The sequence below is a fragment of the Schistocerca gregaria genome, chromosome 10, assembly GCF_023897955.1.
Source record: "Schistocerca gregaria isolate iqSchGreg1 chromosome 10, iqSchGreg1.2, whole genome shotgun sequence".
Lineage (NCBI taxonomy): Eukaryota > Metazoa > Arthropoda > Insecta > Orthoptera > Acrididae > Schistocerca > Schistocerca gregaria.
The window spans coordinates 213,794,329-213,810,020 of NC_064929.1; the positions used below are offsets into that span (position 1 = coordinate 213,794,329).

The window sequence follows — 15,692 nt, forward strand, 5'->3', positions numbered from 1 at the left end:
CTTCTAAAGTAAGGTCAGAGACAAATATATATACTACTGATACTAATTCTGAACTTCGCTATCAGAACAGAATCAGACTAAAATCTGTATGGAAGAAATGGGAAGTAGTGAGGATGCATGAATTATATCAATTTTTTGCAATAATTTTGCATACGTGTGTTGTAAAGAGACCTAAAATTAGGGATTATTGGTCTGAAGATGCTACGCTTGCTTCATCATTTGGTTTTCAGCTAATGTCGTGAGACAGATTTTTTGCCACATTCAGGATTGTGAACGATAATACACTGTGGATACCTCAGTAAGACCCAGGCCATAACCCTCTGCATAAAACAAGACCTGTTTGGGACTTTTTCACAGAAAGATGCAAAAAAGTCTTTTATTCATCACGAAATCTAACTGTGGGTGGAGCAATATATCCTTTTCAAGGAAGAATTGGATTCTGTATTTGTATGAAAGACAACCCAGAGAAATATCGGATAAAACTATATGTTGTAATTGATGCTCAAACATGTGCAACACTGAAGTTTATACCAGAGGAAAAGGAAATGTTCACAATTCTGTCAAGTCCCTACTGCTGAGGCTATGTTCCTCTTAATTGGGGAAAGGAGATGTGGTATACATGAACAGATTTTATTCAAGTCCTGCAGTCTTTGAAGAACAATGGGAAAGCAACATATTGGGAGTTGTAACTGTGATGAAGAACAGGATAGGTTTGCCTAGAGACATTTTCTTGGTTTTTGGGGGAGATCTTGTGTGGCCCCACTCCATGGATTGTAATTTTGTCTTGCAATTGATGTGTTTCACCCAAGTCTTGTAACCGGTTACGATTCAATCCAGTAATGAATCACCATGTTTGCATTAGGCCTCCAGAAATGTCAACATTGCTCCAATGCGCTGTTCTTTATGGCGCTCTGTAAGTATTTTGGGCACCCATCGTGCACAAAATTTGTGGTAGCCTAGTTTTTGCGTGACAATTTCAAACAACAAAGTCCATAAAACTTGTGGAAAAGAAAGCGAAAACTCCGTTATTGTGAAGCGATGGTTTTCACAAATCATTCCATCAACTTTAGCAACGAGATCGTCAGTCACATTGCTCGGGCATCCACCCTTCTCTTCATCATGAACACTGGTTTGACGATTTTTAAACCGAATGCACCATTTCCAGACAGAACATTCACTCATTGCGTTGTTACCGTACACTTCGCACAGTTCACGATGAATTTCTATAGTTTTTAGGTTTTTTTGTCAACAAAAACAGTATCACAGAGCGCACCTCATAACTGGCGGGATTTTCGATTGCAGCGCACATTTCAAATTTGAGTATCGGAAAAACCAGACGTGCAGAGATGTTCCAACTGTCACGGATGGATGCCGACTGAGCTGCCGAGCACCTACATACCAAAATACACGTAATCAGCACGCGTCTAGTGGCGTCAGATGGAAACATTCCCTACTTTCGGAATAGCCCTTGTATCAAAAACTAAAGAAAGGAGAACTGACATTTCATCACGAAGGACACTTTTTCTGCTTGAAATGGAAAGACAAACATGATTTACTCATGTTGTCAACACAGCATAAGATGACTGCTTCACATGTCAGTGTAAAATCTAGGAGTGGCTGTGTTGGGGTAGTAAAGCCAGATGTTGTACTAGACTACAACTTGTCTATAACTTGTGTTGACAGAGGAGACCAGCTGATGAGTTACTATCCCTTCCAGTGAAAGACTGTAAAATGATGGAAAAAGATTTTCTTCCATATTTTTGTGGGGGCAGTTGTGAATGTAGTGGGAAGAGGTAGAAGGCACCGAATTAAAACCCAGTGAGAACTTTCCACGTGATTTATTGTTTTCAACTACAGTGCTCTCGTTCCTCTTGGTCTGCGACACGTGGCCCCAGAATGCTGAGGAAGCACCCCAGTGGCCCAGTGCAACACAGTGCCGCGGAATTGTGACGGTGTCAGGATGTGCCGACAGTTGGCTCAGCGGTCTGCTTCCCTGCTGACTCACCGCTACGCAGTGTGAGCCGCAGGCGACCAGCTGCTGCTTCTTCTCGCCGTTGTGGCTGAGATCGTGGCGACGATAAGCGCCCGTGATCTGGTGTCCGAATGTGCAGCCCTCGCCTTGGGATGCCAGTGGCGTGTGTCGGAAGCCAGGACGACTGCCCGTGGTGGCCCGCTGCTGGCTGGCCGGCTATGGACCCCGCGTCGGCCTCAGTTAGTCGAACCAACGACCCGCCCTGGGCTGGAACACTGGTGCCCCATCTACTGCTGTGTATAGCCAATGGTGTGACACGCCCCACTGTCCAGGAGAGTTGCCACACTTGAATGACTCTCGTTAGATAACGACACCTTTTTATACTCTGCTGTGCACCCCTGTTTTGCTAACACACTGCTCTGAGTCACGTACTCACCACACCAGATTGTGCCAGTGGGCCCCTTCTGCCTGTAGCTTGTGCCATGCAAACTGCTGCGTTTACACTTTTCAGCAGTTCGACGGCCCTGTGGCCTCCATTCTACTTCGCAATCGCTGGTCAGCATAACTTACTGTCAACCGTCCTGCGCCTGACAGTAACTTGTGCGCTCAGAATATTGCACAAAACTAACTTTCCCTATCCTAAATAGTGGTGCCGCTACATTATTCACAATATCAAAAAAATGTGGATTAGCATATTTTGTCTATAAATTAGCAAAGCAATTGGTTCAAAAAGGAGGAGTGGAACTAAATAAAGACACACATTGAGCTTATGGAGTTGCAAGTGCAGACACACTCACAGCACATCATTTTCCTTGGAAACTGCCACCAACAGAAAGAAAACAAACCCAGCTAGAAGATGCAAGGTCTGTTGGGTACAAGGGAAAGCTGCAGGAAAGGTATTGAGGAAAGAGACCAGATACTACTGTAGGCCATGTAACACAGGCCTTCGTGTTCCCAAGTGTTTTGAAAGATTTCATATTTGCATGAAGAAATTTGTAAAAATGAGGAAAAAATCACAATAAAACACTATATCTATAAATTAAGCATTTAGTATTTCCTGCTGACAAGTGATTTTAAATCGATAGCCTACCATTCCCTACGGCTTATGAAAATTTTTTCCACTTCAGGGAAAAATAAAAATGCTGAAAAACAGTAGAGTAATATCTGCATATCCCTGTAAAATTTATTTGTGCTGTACATATACATATTGATAAAGAGGAAGGAAACGGAATGTTACCCTGATATACTGCCTAAAGAAGTAAGTGGATTAGAAAATTTTATTTAAAAATTGTAAATTGTAGCCAATTTCCTCAGGAGCCGGGATTGACTGGACAGCCGACCTGTTATGCTCCAGTGTGGTAAATCCCTCCTTACCCTACCCCCTCTCTCTCCTGTCATTCTCCTCCTCCTTTCTCTCCCCTCTTCCATCTCCCTCTCTCCTTACCCCGTTCTCTTTCTTCGTGTTGTGGAGTAACAAAATGCATTTGAATCTTTGTTTTCATCTGTCTTTGTACTAATCGTGTTTGTAAGATATTTTACTTTTACAGGTAATGACGAACATGGTGTCATCACCTGACGTGGTAAAAATGTTTGAGGGTGAGAACGACCGTGTCAAGTTCATGACACTGCTGTGCGGGGAGGAAGATGAAGAGACAGCAGAAGCAGCCGGGGGTGCCCTAGCAATGCTCACCTTTGCCAGCAAGAAAGTCTGCGAGAAGGTTTGTGATCCAAAAAATGGTCTCTAAGTGCAAAAATATAGGTGTATATCTTCAACTAAAGTTTCAGTACACCTTTGGTAGCTGTTCTTCCTTTTGGCTGATCAGTTCTTCTACATTGGACTTTGTAAGAAATGAAGAGAACTCTATATAACTGAAAAACGTTTTCGTAGTAATGATTTAAAATAAATTGTAGTAGTATTGCTCTCCTCTTTGATTTTAATTATTTTCATATGCAGATATGAGTGAGTGTAGGAAACAGGATAGTTTCTTAAGATCAATTATTTCCACTTTTACTAAGACTTCCTTGCCTTCTATATCACAGTTAAGTACAGTTCAGTGGTGATATATTTGAAGTAAGGTTGTGTCTCTGAAAAAGACATGTTAAATGTATTTAGTATTACCCATTTGGGTGAATTCTAAATATGTTCACATTCTCGGATCCAAATTATTTAATGTACTTGGGGGGGCGGGGGGGGGGGGGGGGGGGGGCAGAATTCTCTAATATTTTGTCCTATAAATCTTCTTATGTTAACTTTTATTAAGCGTGTGATACATATAGTAAATTTTTTTACTACTGCTGATACAATCTAATGTTAATGTACTATGTGCATTGACAGTCAGGTTGAAGACAAATCTGCTCATTTATAATTCTTCAGACTTCCTCTTTTTATGTAATAATTGTAGTAAAACACAACGGGGCTCTCAACAGTGCAGATCTCACCTTCTTGCAGTCAGTGGCCATTGGCTGAGCTGCTTCTGTAACTCCACATCTTAAATGCTTTAATTCTCTTCTGTTCCGGTTTTCCCATAGCCCACGTCTCACTGCCATTCAACGCTGTTCTCTAAACAGTACATTCTAAGAAACTTATTCCTCAAATTAAGGCCTATATTTGATATAGTAGACTTCTCTTGGCCAGAAATGCGCTCAGTGTCCATGTTACACTACTTTTCATGTCATCCTTGCTTTACCCGTCATGTGCTATTTTCTTTGCATGGTACCAGAATTCCTTAATTAAATATCCTTCATAGTCACTGATTTTGATGTTATATTTATCGCTAATCTCATTTCTGATCTTCCTCAGTACTTTAGTCATTCTTTGGTTGACTCTCAATTCATTGTGTTGCATGATACAGTAGTTTAAATACATATATATCACTAGGAGAGACTGTGATTGTTCCCTGGAAAGGCAGATGTAGACAATAGCTCCTATTACATGAGGGTCGAATTTTATAACAAACTTCCAAAAAATTCAAAAAGCTCAAATGGAATCTGCCTTGAAATGGATTTGAAGGAGTTTCTTAGCAATAACTGAGGCATGTAGTATCAAAACTGGCCAGGTCTCTGAAGGCATATTTTTCAGTATGGTTGAAAAACCTCTAGAGACAAAACAATCAGAGTCACAGATGTTTTCCTCTCGTAGTTACATCCTTAATGGTTTAGTATTTAAGTTCTATTATTTTTTTAATCTGATTCATAATGAAACCTTTTTCATTAATTTAAGTTCTGACTCTTGTGTAGAAAGCAGTCCAATGAAAAAAAAGTGACACTGTAATTAATTTTTTATAGCGGTAAAAAAAGCATTTCAGCATGAATTTGACAGTAACATATCAAGAAGAACATTGCAGAACTGAGGAGAATGCAAAATAGGATTTCTCTCACTAAAAGTTTGTAGTTCACCTACATCTCAAACACACTACAAAGAAAATGATATGCAAATAACCATGTTATTAGAATCATTTTTAAGGTAGACACTGCTGACACATACTGAATGATACTGTTGTTTTAAGTCTTCAATTTGTCCTCATTTAAATTACAATATTAGGCATTTCACATGAACCATTGATACTGACTTTGGAGACGGCATTAGAACTCTCATTACCAGTGCAAGCTGTTTCATTAGCTACTTTTATTGTTTAATAAAACTGCAATGATTGAAGATCTTCAAATGTTGGACCAAAGTGTTCGTGCAGGAGATTTTTTATGCCCTTCTTTAGAGAGAGGGAGAGAGAGAAACAGAAACGAAAGGCAGTAAGAGGAACGCTTTCCATTACAGTGTGAGATATCAATTAAGTCTATAATTTTCCTCATTTACACAGAGTTTTGTACTTGCCAATATCATTATTTTACATGGACAGAATTTTGTGCCTTCTCTGCTTCCTTCATGATAGGCCTAATTATTTTGGTCTTAGCTAATGGAAAATGTGATTGAGAAGACGACTTGAGTATACCAGCAGCTTGTGATGTCCAGTCCTCAGCTCACAAGCTACGTCCAGATGAAAAACAGTCCCATGATTAGACAACATCTGTTCACATTCATCAACATTTATAAAGATGTCATACCACCTAGCTTCTTTTTCAGCTCTCCCAATACTTACCACTCTTGAATTTGTTGTTGTATTACACTTTGTGTGTTGCATGTCTGCTTTCTTGCACTTGATGTGTGGGTGTTTCATCTATTGATGTTTCCATTATGCAGCACCAGATAAGAAAGTCAATTCTTCAGGTCCTCAGCCAGAACATTATACATGCCACACTACACAATAAAGACAAAGTACAGGCACACAGGAAGTAGAGTTGCTTTTGCAGCAGGTACAGTAAGAAGCCTGGGAATACAGAAATGTGTGCAAAGATTAGTGTTGCCAACAGACAAATGATATATTATGGCTTTAAAGAATATGCAGTGTAAGGAATTGTTTTGCCTGCTGATGTGAACACACTGTTGTGTACTCCGAGAACATAAGATACCAGACAAAAATGCCATGACTTAAAGAATTCAGTGCTTTGTAACACTAAGATATGGCTGAGTTTGAAGGATATTCTTGTTTCACAGATAATGACATACTTCTACTTTAAATTCATAACTTAACTCATTTTTGTAAATTTTGTGACTTGGCCGATCTTGATACTACGAAGGTCATTCAATAATTAAAGAGGCAAATCGGTCTGGGGCAAAAACTGTTTGTAGCACAAGATTGGTATTTTTATGGCTTTAACTTGGCATCACTAGGATGAGCTCTGATCGGCTGATGAGTCAACATTGTTTTGTTTATAACCTCAAAAATACATTTCAAGTTGGTGAGTCCACTTGAATGCCACATTAGTTGAACAATGTTGTGTTATTCATTTTTTTACTTGCTTAAGTCGAGAAACCAGTGAATATATACTGTAGAATGTCTTAAGTTTATGCTGATGGTTGTATGAATCGTGCAAATTTTTACAAGTGGGTAGAGCAGTTCAAAAATGGTCGCGATTCAGTGACTGACAATCACCGTTCTGGCCGATCAGTTGCAGTTTCAACTCTCTCACTTGAAAGTCGAATTGATGACATTATTTGTGCTGAACGCTGTGTGACTGTGGAAATGATTGTCAATAAGGTTCAAGTTAGTACTGGTACAGTTCATAACACAGGGTGTATACGGCCCGGGACATCCGGGAGATCCAGGAAAAAGCCGGGAATTTTTTCATCCGGGACAAATCTGGGAAAACCCCCGGAATTTTTTTGAATTTTTCATTGTTTTAGATTTCAGTTAAAGTTTGACGTGTAAGATCTGATACGCTGACAAAGAACTTTAGTCCACTACTGCTGAATAATATAGCAGCAATGAAACATAAATCAGAGAATAACACCAAAATAAAAGTTTAGTTGCGTAGAAAATGGGTAATTTACACAATGCACAGATCAGTTTGCCAACACCGAAAAGTGTCAAAGGCTTTAGGTTGAAGATTATGCAGTACGTCCGTAACAACTAACGTGCATTCGATGTGTGTAACATCACAATTGTTTACATTTCTAACAGATCACCAGAAAATATTACGAATAGTGGCTTGAGATGTGTTAATTTCAAAGTAAATTCCCACGCAAGATGATTTATGTTATGTGTGAGAATGAACAGTGAATTTCTTAAATCACAGGGCGTTATAACTCTCTTTCAGAACATAACACTTTGAGAATCAGCCATTTGAAAAATGTTGGACCCAGAAGATAAGTCATTTATCCCACTATTTAAAATTTTACCGGCACATTTGTATTTGATATGACTTAACGTTTAACACACTCTAAAAAAAGACCAAGCTTCAAGTTAGTTTTCATATTTAATGTTGTTCTTTCATATCTAAAAAATTATGCAATCTATGGCAAAATGTGCATAATGTGTTACTGAGCAATGTCACAAGTCTCTTCATGCCAGAACACTTTGACTTTTCTACGCAACTGATAATCATTTTGGCACGATTTTAATTGCCAAATTGGAGCCTGTTAGTAGGCCTACGGACTTCCTATCACTGTAGGACTAATAACAGTGGATGCCAATAGACGATGCAATTCTCATTCATACATACACATCTACTTACGAGTTAACCGGTGTAGAAATGCACTTTGCTGAGTTGAGCGAGCACGGCCTACCTTCGTAACGTACACGCCGCGGCCTGTCTTTCTCATAGGCCTCATGCTCTGAATAACTGCCGTCATTCACTAGCGAGATCACGTAACATGAGCTATGACTGGCTGACAAAAGTCCATAGCTCAACGCAATCTCTATTTTAGAGCTTCGGAACTACCGTGCTGTAATTTGTGGAATTTGTGTATATACTTTCGCAATACGAAAATAAACTCTGTGTATATTGTCTCGCAACAAACAACTTTCCAAACGCATTGTTTTTCCTGGATTTCGTTTCCTAAAGTGCTGGGATGTCCTCCACCGGTATAAGACCTTTACGATTCAAAGGACTGATAGGTTTTACAGCTCCGAGGTAAAGTATACTGTTACTTAACACGGATGTATTTTCACCTGCTTTATACGTAATTTCATCCAGGAGAAATTGTGTTTTTAACCGGTAAATCCGGAAAAAATCATTTTTATTTTATTTTATTTTTTTTAATTTCCCCCCCCCCCTTCCACGTGGACACCCTGTAACATTATCTGTAACAAGCTGAAATATCGCAAAACATGTGCAAGATGCGTCCCAAAGAAGTTGACATGGCTACATGAGGAAACAAGGTTGAGAGTGTGCACAGTACTAAAGGAATGTTATGAAAGAGAAGGTGAGCACTTCCTCAACAAAATTTTAACTTGTGATGAAAATTGGGTTCAATATTATGAGCCAGAATCAAAAACACAAAGCATGGAGTGGAAGCACACCAACTCACATGTCAAGAAAAAATTCAAAACCTAAGAATCAGCAGGAAAAGTCATGTTGATGATGTTAAACAACATGAAGCCAGCCACGAGAGAGAGACGACGGGGATCTCAGAGGAAAGGTGTGATTCTCCAGCAAGACAATGCTTCTCCTCATGTTGCTCAACTAACCCGTGAAACTATTGACAAAATGGGATGGGAAGCACTGAATCATCCCCCTTACAGTCCTGATTTATCACCTAGTGATTTCCATTTGTTTGATGCACTCAAGGAGGCATTACGTGGCAAGAGGTTCCAGGACAACAAGGCCATGAAAAAGTTTGTGGTAAATTGGTTCAAACATCAAGATAAGAATTCTTTGCAGCCAGAATAAAATAGCTTGTAGCCCGTTGGAACAAGTGCATAAATGTTCAATGGGATTATGTTGGAAAGTAGATAAAGTATTGTTTTGTAAAAATAAACTATTTTTTTCTCCAGATCAATCTGTCTCTTTAATTATTGAATGACCCTCGTAGAGGCCTCAAATGTTTTTATAATATTAAGGAACTCCTTTCAAAGGAGTAGAATAGTAACTATCAATAGTGCTTAAATGTACCACCACAAAGTTATGACAGGAAGTGTCAAATATGTCAACAATCTAAAACAAATCCTGTATTTGTTTCAAGAGAATGAATAAATAAATAAATAAATAACTCGTTAGACTGTTGTTTCCATTCAACAGTTGCCGCACTTCCTCCTGACTTACACTGAGAATAGCAGTCTCATCAGTGTATATTATCATTGATACCCATTCACCCTCTATTTTAATCACACTCATAAACCTTTCTTTTATTTCCACCAATGTTTCTCATTGTTAAGACTGAACAGTACAGATGAAAGACTGCATCCCTTTTTACATCCATTTTACTCTGAGCACTTCATTCTTGCCCTTCCATTCTTAAGTGCCCTCTCTCAGTTCTTGTACATATTCTATATTACCCGCCTTTCCCTGTAGCTTACCCCCATTTTTATCAGAGTGTCAGGTATTTTACATTTTCAAACACTTTTTCCTGCTCAACAGACCCTATGAATGTGTCTTGAATTTTTGTTAGTCTTGATTCTGTTATCAGTCCCAACATCAGAACTGACTCTCTGGTGCCCTTATCTTTCCTGAAGTAATACTGATCACCGTCTAATGGATCCTCGGTTTTCTTTCCCATTTTTTCGCGTATTATTCCCATCAGCAACTTGGGTGTGTGGACTGTTAATCTGATTGTGGAGTAGTTTCTGCACGTATCTGCCCTCACTGTCTTTGGGATTGGGCGGATGATAATTTTTAAAAAGTGCGACAACGTGTCTTGAGATTTGTACATTCTTCATACTAATTTGAATAGTCACATGATAGTCACTTCCCCAATGATTTCAGAAATTCCAAAGAAAAGTTGTCTGCCTTCTGACTGCAAATTTTGCAAAGCACTATTAAACTCTGGAGGCCCTATATGGACTCCTGTTTCTTCCTCGGTCACATCACCAGACAAGTCCCCTCTTTCCACCTAACCACTCTCTTCTCTACATTTAATGCTGGAATTCCCTTCACATTTTTCCAGCAGCCGTTTCTCCTTTGCATTGTTGCATTTCCTATTTATTACTTTACCAAGTTACTTATTTTTCTGTAATTTTTATTTTCCACCATTGTTTTGTGCTTTCTTCTTTCTTCGATCGATTTAAGTATATGCTCTATTTCCCCAGGTTTCTCAAGACTTACCATCTGTGTTTGTCTCCTTGACGTCTGTGATTGCGCTTTCCTGAGATGTCCATTCTTCTTCAGTTGGACTGCCTGTTGTGGTAGTCATTATCACAGTATCTGTTGCCTCAGAGAACTTTAAATGCATCTCATCATTGTTCAGTACTTCATTATCCCATTTCTTTGTACACTGATTCTTCTGGAGAAGTCTCTTAAACTTCAGCATTCTCTTCATCATTACTAAATTGTGATCCAAGTGTCTATTTGCACTGGGCATGTCTTACAATCCAATATGTGATGTGGAAATCTCTGTCTCTTTAAAGTTTATCAATAGTGTCCCTTGAAAAGAACACCTCCTTTCCTCTGAGATTCCCATTTGAGTTCCTGAAGCATCTTCATAATACTTACACGTTGTTCGAACCTACTGGTAACAAATCTAGCAGCCTGCCTCTGAATTGTTTCAGTGTCTTCCTTTAACCTGACCTGGTGTGGATCCCAAATGCTCGAGCAGTACTCAAGGACAGGTTGCACTGGTGTCCTATACATGATTTCCAATACAGATAAAGCACACTTTCCTAAAATACTCCCAATAAACCGAAGTCGACCATTCGCCTCCCATACTACAATCCTTACATGCTCCTTCCATTTCACATTACTTTGTAACATTACGCCTAGGTATATAATACCATTTATAACAACTATACTATTGTGAAAAGGATAGATTACCACTCAGCATATAGTGGAAATGTTGAGTCACAGACAGGCACAACAAGAAGACTGCTAAACAAGTAAGTTTTCAGCCAAAAAGCCTTCTCCTGAATTAGACAAGAGACACATTCATGCAAATGTGACTCTCACATTGTGTCTAATTCAGAAGAAGGGTTTTTGACCAAAAGCTTACTTGTTTAGCAGTCTTTTTGTTGTGCCTGTCTGCGACTCAACATTTCCACTATATGCTGAGTAGCAGTCTATTCTTTTCCTAATATTGTCATTATTCCTTCCTGGATTTTCCTTTGTTTTATTTTTAACAACTCCTACTTACATTAAACTGTTTTATGCTGCTGTTAATATTACCCTATATTCATCTGACCAGAAATTCATATCTCCTTTCCGCCGTAGTCCAGCGACTCCCACTATTTCTAGACTGAGCCTTTGCATTTCCCTTTTCAGATTTTCTAGCTTCCATACCATGTTCAAAGTTCTAACAATGCACTCTCTGTCTGATAGTTTGTTATCCCTTCATTGTTTATTCAGCCTTTTTCTCGTGGTTACCTCCCCCTTTGGAGTCCCCTTCCAGGGATATGAATGGGGGACTAATCAGTAATCTTTTGCCAATGGAGAGATCATCATGACTGCTTTTCAGTTACAGGCCACATGTCCCAGACAAAAATTGTGTGTAACTGTTTATACTTGGAGTCTTCAGGTGCCATTGCTGATGATTTTTATTTAAACTTTAAGTAGTGGCTGGCTTTGCACCTGGGATTCAGAAAGTTTTGATTACTGGTCAGAGATGCTACTCCTAGACCATGAGGCTGAAATAAAACCAGTGTAAATAGATTACTTTATCAATTTATAAATGTATACCTGGTTTCGCTCAGGCAGGTGTATCACCTTTGATGTTGGTAACATTTCATTTTTTGTGCTCATTTGTAGACACTTTTAAGAATAGTACAGTAATACTGTGTATGGAGGGTTGATTTGGTGGGGCAAGTGAGGATAGGAGGAAAAACAGAATATCTGAAGGCCTATGTTTTTTCTGTATTACCCTCAATTTCATGTGTATACACACATTTATTTGTTTAGCATAGTGAACATTTTTAGGGACACTTTGACGGTCACTGTTGATAGCATATATTTTACTAAATGTCAGTTTTCATTGACATTGTTTAACAATCTGAGCCATCTTAACAAAGTTGGTATCCAAATTTTCCTTCATAAGCAGTAAAATGCAAATGTATAAGCCAAAACAGGAAATATGAACACAAGATTACTAACAAATTCCCATTTTTTGCAGGTGTTAAAGGTAACTAGCTGGGTCGAATCGCTCCAGCGACTTCTGGGAGATCAGAAACCGTCCATGAGGCTTCGTGGCTGTGCAATAGTTGCGTCGCTTGTTGAATCGTCCAAGGAAATAGCTGAGAAGGCAAGTTTTTCTGTTTGTTGCCACCAAGAGTGGTTATCTGTACTGTATAAAACTCTGAGGCAGAATTTCTGACCCGTACTTAGTTTCAGGAAAAATGTTGGTACTAGTGACAGATACACAAAAGTAAAAGTGACACAGTACATACATTTTGGAACTTTTAAGAACTTTGTTGGGGAGAAGAGAGGGAGAATTTTATAAAGAAATGACTGGTCACTCAGAACCCTGTGTGAGAGTGACCCACTTTTGAGGGTAAGGGGAGACAAAGATATGCCCATCTTTGTCTCTATATGTGTCTGTCGGCAGTAATAATAATTCTCCTAAGAGTGTTCTGTGTAACAAAACCATGAAAATCTTTATATGAACATATTCTTGATACATTAGTTATTAATCAGTCTCCAATCTCAACTCTTGAAATAAATTGTAGGTAGTACATATAACTATGATAATTTATTATGTATCGCACTACACACATCTGTTCAGAGTGTAGACTTAATTCACGACTGAAGACTTTCTACAGAACCTTTTGCCACTGTGATGTAAAGGCATCTGTTGGCGAATTCTGACTGCTGCATGCTGCCTGAGGACTACCTCAAACAAATAATACAACACAAAACAAATATTTGTACTAATGTGCAATATTAGATTGGTGAATATGATTGTAGTTTTTCCCATGTTTTTAATAAAGACAATAGATACCCATAAAAGAGGCTTTAGTAATCAATGATATATTCTCCTTCACTATTTATAACAGTCTGCCAATGCTGGGATAACTTTTCAATTCTGCGACAGTACAAATCACATGGTCTTGCGGTGACGAACTTGTTGAGCCATGTACAAAGTGAAATTTCATCTGGAAAGGAAGTTCTGGTTTTTTGATAGAGACCAGAAAAGGTGAAAATCTGAGGGCACAAGGTCAGATAAATAAGGTGGGTGCATAATGACTCCCCAACCCAACTCCTGATAGTGTTTTTCTTCAGTCTAGCAGAAGGCGGGTGGCTGTTATCGTGGAGTAGTGTCACTTCACACCCTCTTCCTGGTCATTATTCTCAGATTGCATGTGCGAGACATCTCAGTCGTTGACAATAAATGTCAGCAGTGACAGTTACACCTCAGCGAAGCAATTCATAGCACACGACACTGTCGCCGGTCCTCCAGATGCGTAACATTAGCTTATGTGGATGCTTGCAGGTCTTTGTACTGGAAGTAGGTGCTTTATTTGATTCATTGTTTTCCTTATGTTAGCATAAAGACACCATTTCTCGTCACCAATAATGGTACAGGATAAGAATGCTCGGTGTTGTTCACGAACGAATTGATGATGAGCAATCACCCGCTGATTTTTGTGTTTTTAGCTTAGAGCGCGCAGTATCTATGACCCTATAGTTGAGTCTTCCCCATTGCATGCCAATGTCTCACAATGGTGAAATGATCACAGTTCATCACATTTGCCAGTTCTCGAGTACATTGACGTGGACCATAGTAGATCAATGCCTTTAAATGATCCTCATCAAACCTCGAGGTGTTCCTGAACGTGGACAGTCACTAATGTCAAAACAATCCTCTTTAAAATGAGAAAAACATCTTCTTGCCATGCTCTGTCCAGTGTGGCATTACCGTCTTACATGGCACAAATGTTTTTGGTTGTCTTCACTGCTGTCAATATTGAACTCAAACAGAAGAATATGTCAGACGTGTTCTGGTTTCTTCACTTGGCACTCCATTTTCTAGCATCCACAGAATCACTTACTATCTCCAAATGACAAAATGACAATATGTAAACTCAAATAGCAACAATGAACTACTGTATGTAAACTCAAATGTCAATAGTGAATTGCAATTAAAAATAAGACCATCTACAAATAAACCCATAGCAATCGGAATACCAAATGTAAAATGAAAACATTATGAATTTATGGACCAACCTAATATTATATGATGCACCTGCATATTATTTAAATGGTGGAAGTCTTAACTCTTTGGAGACAGGCCACTTTGAAGAATAAAGAGTCTACACTTCGTTCATCATAAGAATAAACCTGATGTAAACAAACACAAGTGTGATGATTGGTCAGCAGCCATAACTCTCACACACAGGTGTTGTTCCGCTCTTGGAAGTAGGTCCAACTTATGTATTAGATGTCTTGTCACTGTCATTCTGAGGTATTTAGTGGCCATCAGCATTTTTCTTAACCATACTTTAGCTGCATAATTTTTACTTCAAAAATTGTGTACAGTCACAGTCTCTGTAAACGCTACTTGTGCTGTGCCTGTCTCACTGTTAATATGTACTGTGAAAATGAATAACACTGCTTCTTGCTTCATTGTGAAATGTCTGTGTTTTTCACAAGCCAGCAGAGAAAAATCAGCTCTGACGTTTTTTGAGAAACACCATGTAATAAGCAAAAGGTCATATTCTAATTATATGTGTGGCCCAATGGGTAACCGTAGAATGAAAATGATGTACGGTTACAGACGACAGTTTGAATTGTTGTGTGGTCTCTTATTTTTTTCCAGTTTGAATACCTAGATCATTTAAATATGAAATTTATCAAATATATATTAATTAACTCATACTGAACCATCATTTTTCAAGAAAAATACATGTCTTCTACTTTCTAATTACATATTGCATGAGAAATTACAGTTTTCATTGCCTATATAAATTATTAAGTATCGATATTTTATAAAAGATTGCTAAAGATTTTTGAAGTTAAGAAAACATTACACAATCAAACTTTTTTGGAGAAAAATTAAAAAGCAAATATTCTTTATTTGAATATGCCCATTGTTTTGTAGGAAATGTGTGGTCTCTCGTGAGTCAGAATGATAAGTGTAGTAAAAACATAGAAAACAATAATGCCACATTTTTACATTTGTCACCCCACTACTACTGTCTGAACACAATAGAACTGATCTAGAACAAATTAAGGGATTCATCGCCAGAAATAACGAGACATTTAAGCTGCCAAACATACTGCAACTAAGGCACAAACCTTCAAG

The 15,692-nt window shown here is 38.6% G+C and overlaps 1 protein-coding gene across 2 annotated transcripts in view; it reads left to right on the forward strand.

Moving 5' to 3' along the window:
* Positions 1-15,692, forward strand: part of LOC126293678 (protein unc-45 homolog B) — a 112,826-nt gene that overhangs the window by 79,205 nt on the left and 17,929 nt on the right. Inside the window, exons 13-14 of one of the 2 annotated variants that reach the window (XM_049986971.1) lie at positions 3,520-3,690; positions 12,564-12,692. In XM_049986971.1, the coding sequence (XP_049842928.1) occupies positions 3,520-3,690; positions 12,564-12,692 (300 nt within the window). Of the gene's footprint in view, positions 1-3,519; positions 3,691-12,563; positions 12,697-15,692 lie in introns of both variants that reach the window. The other variant, XM_049986970.1, reaches the window with a different exon arrangement.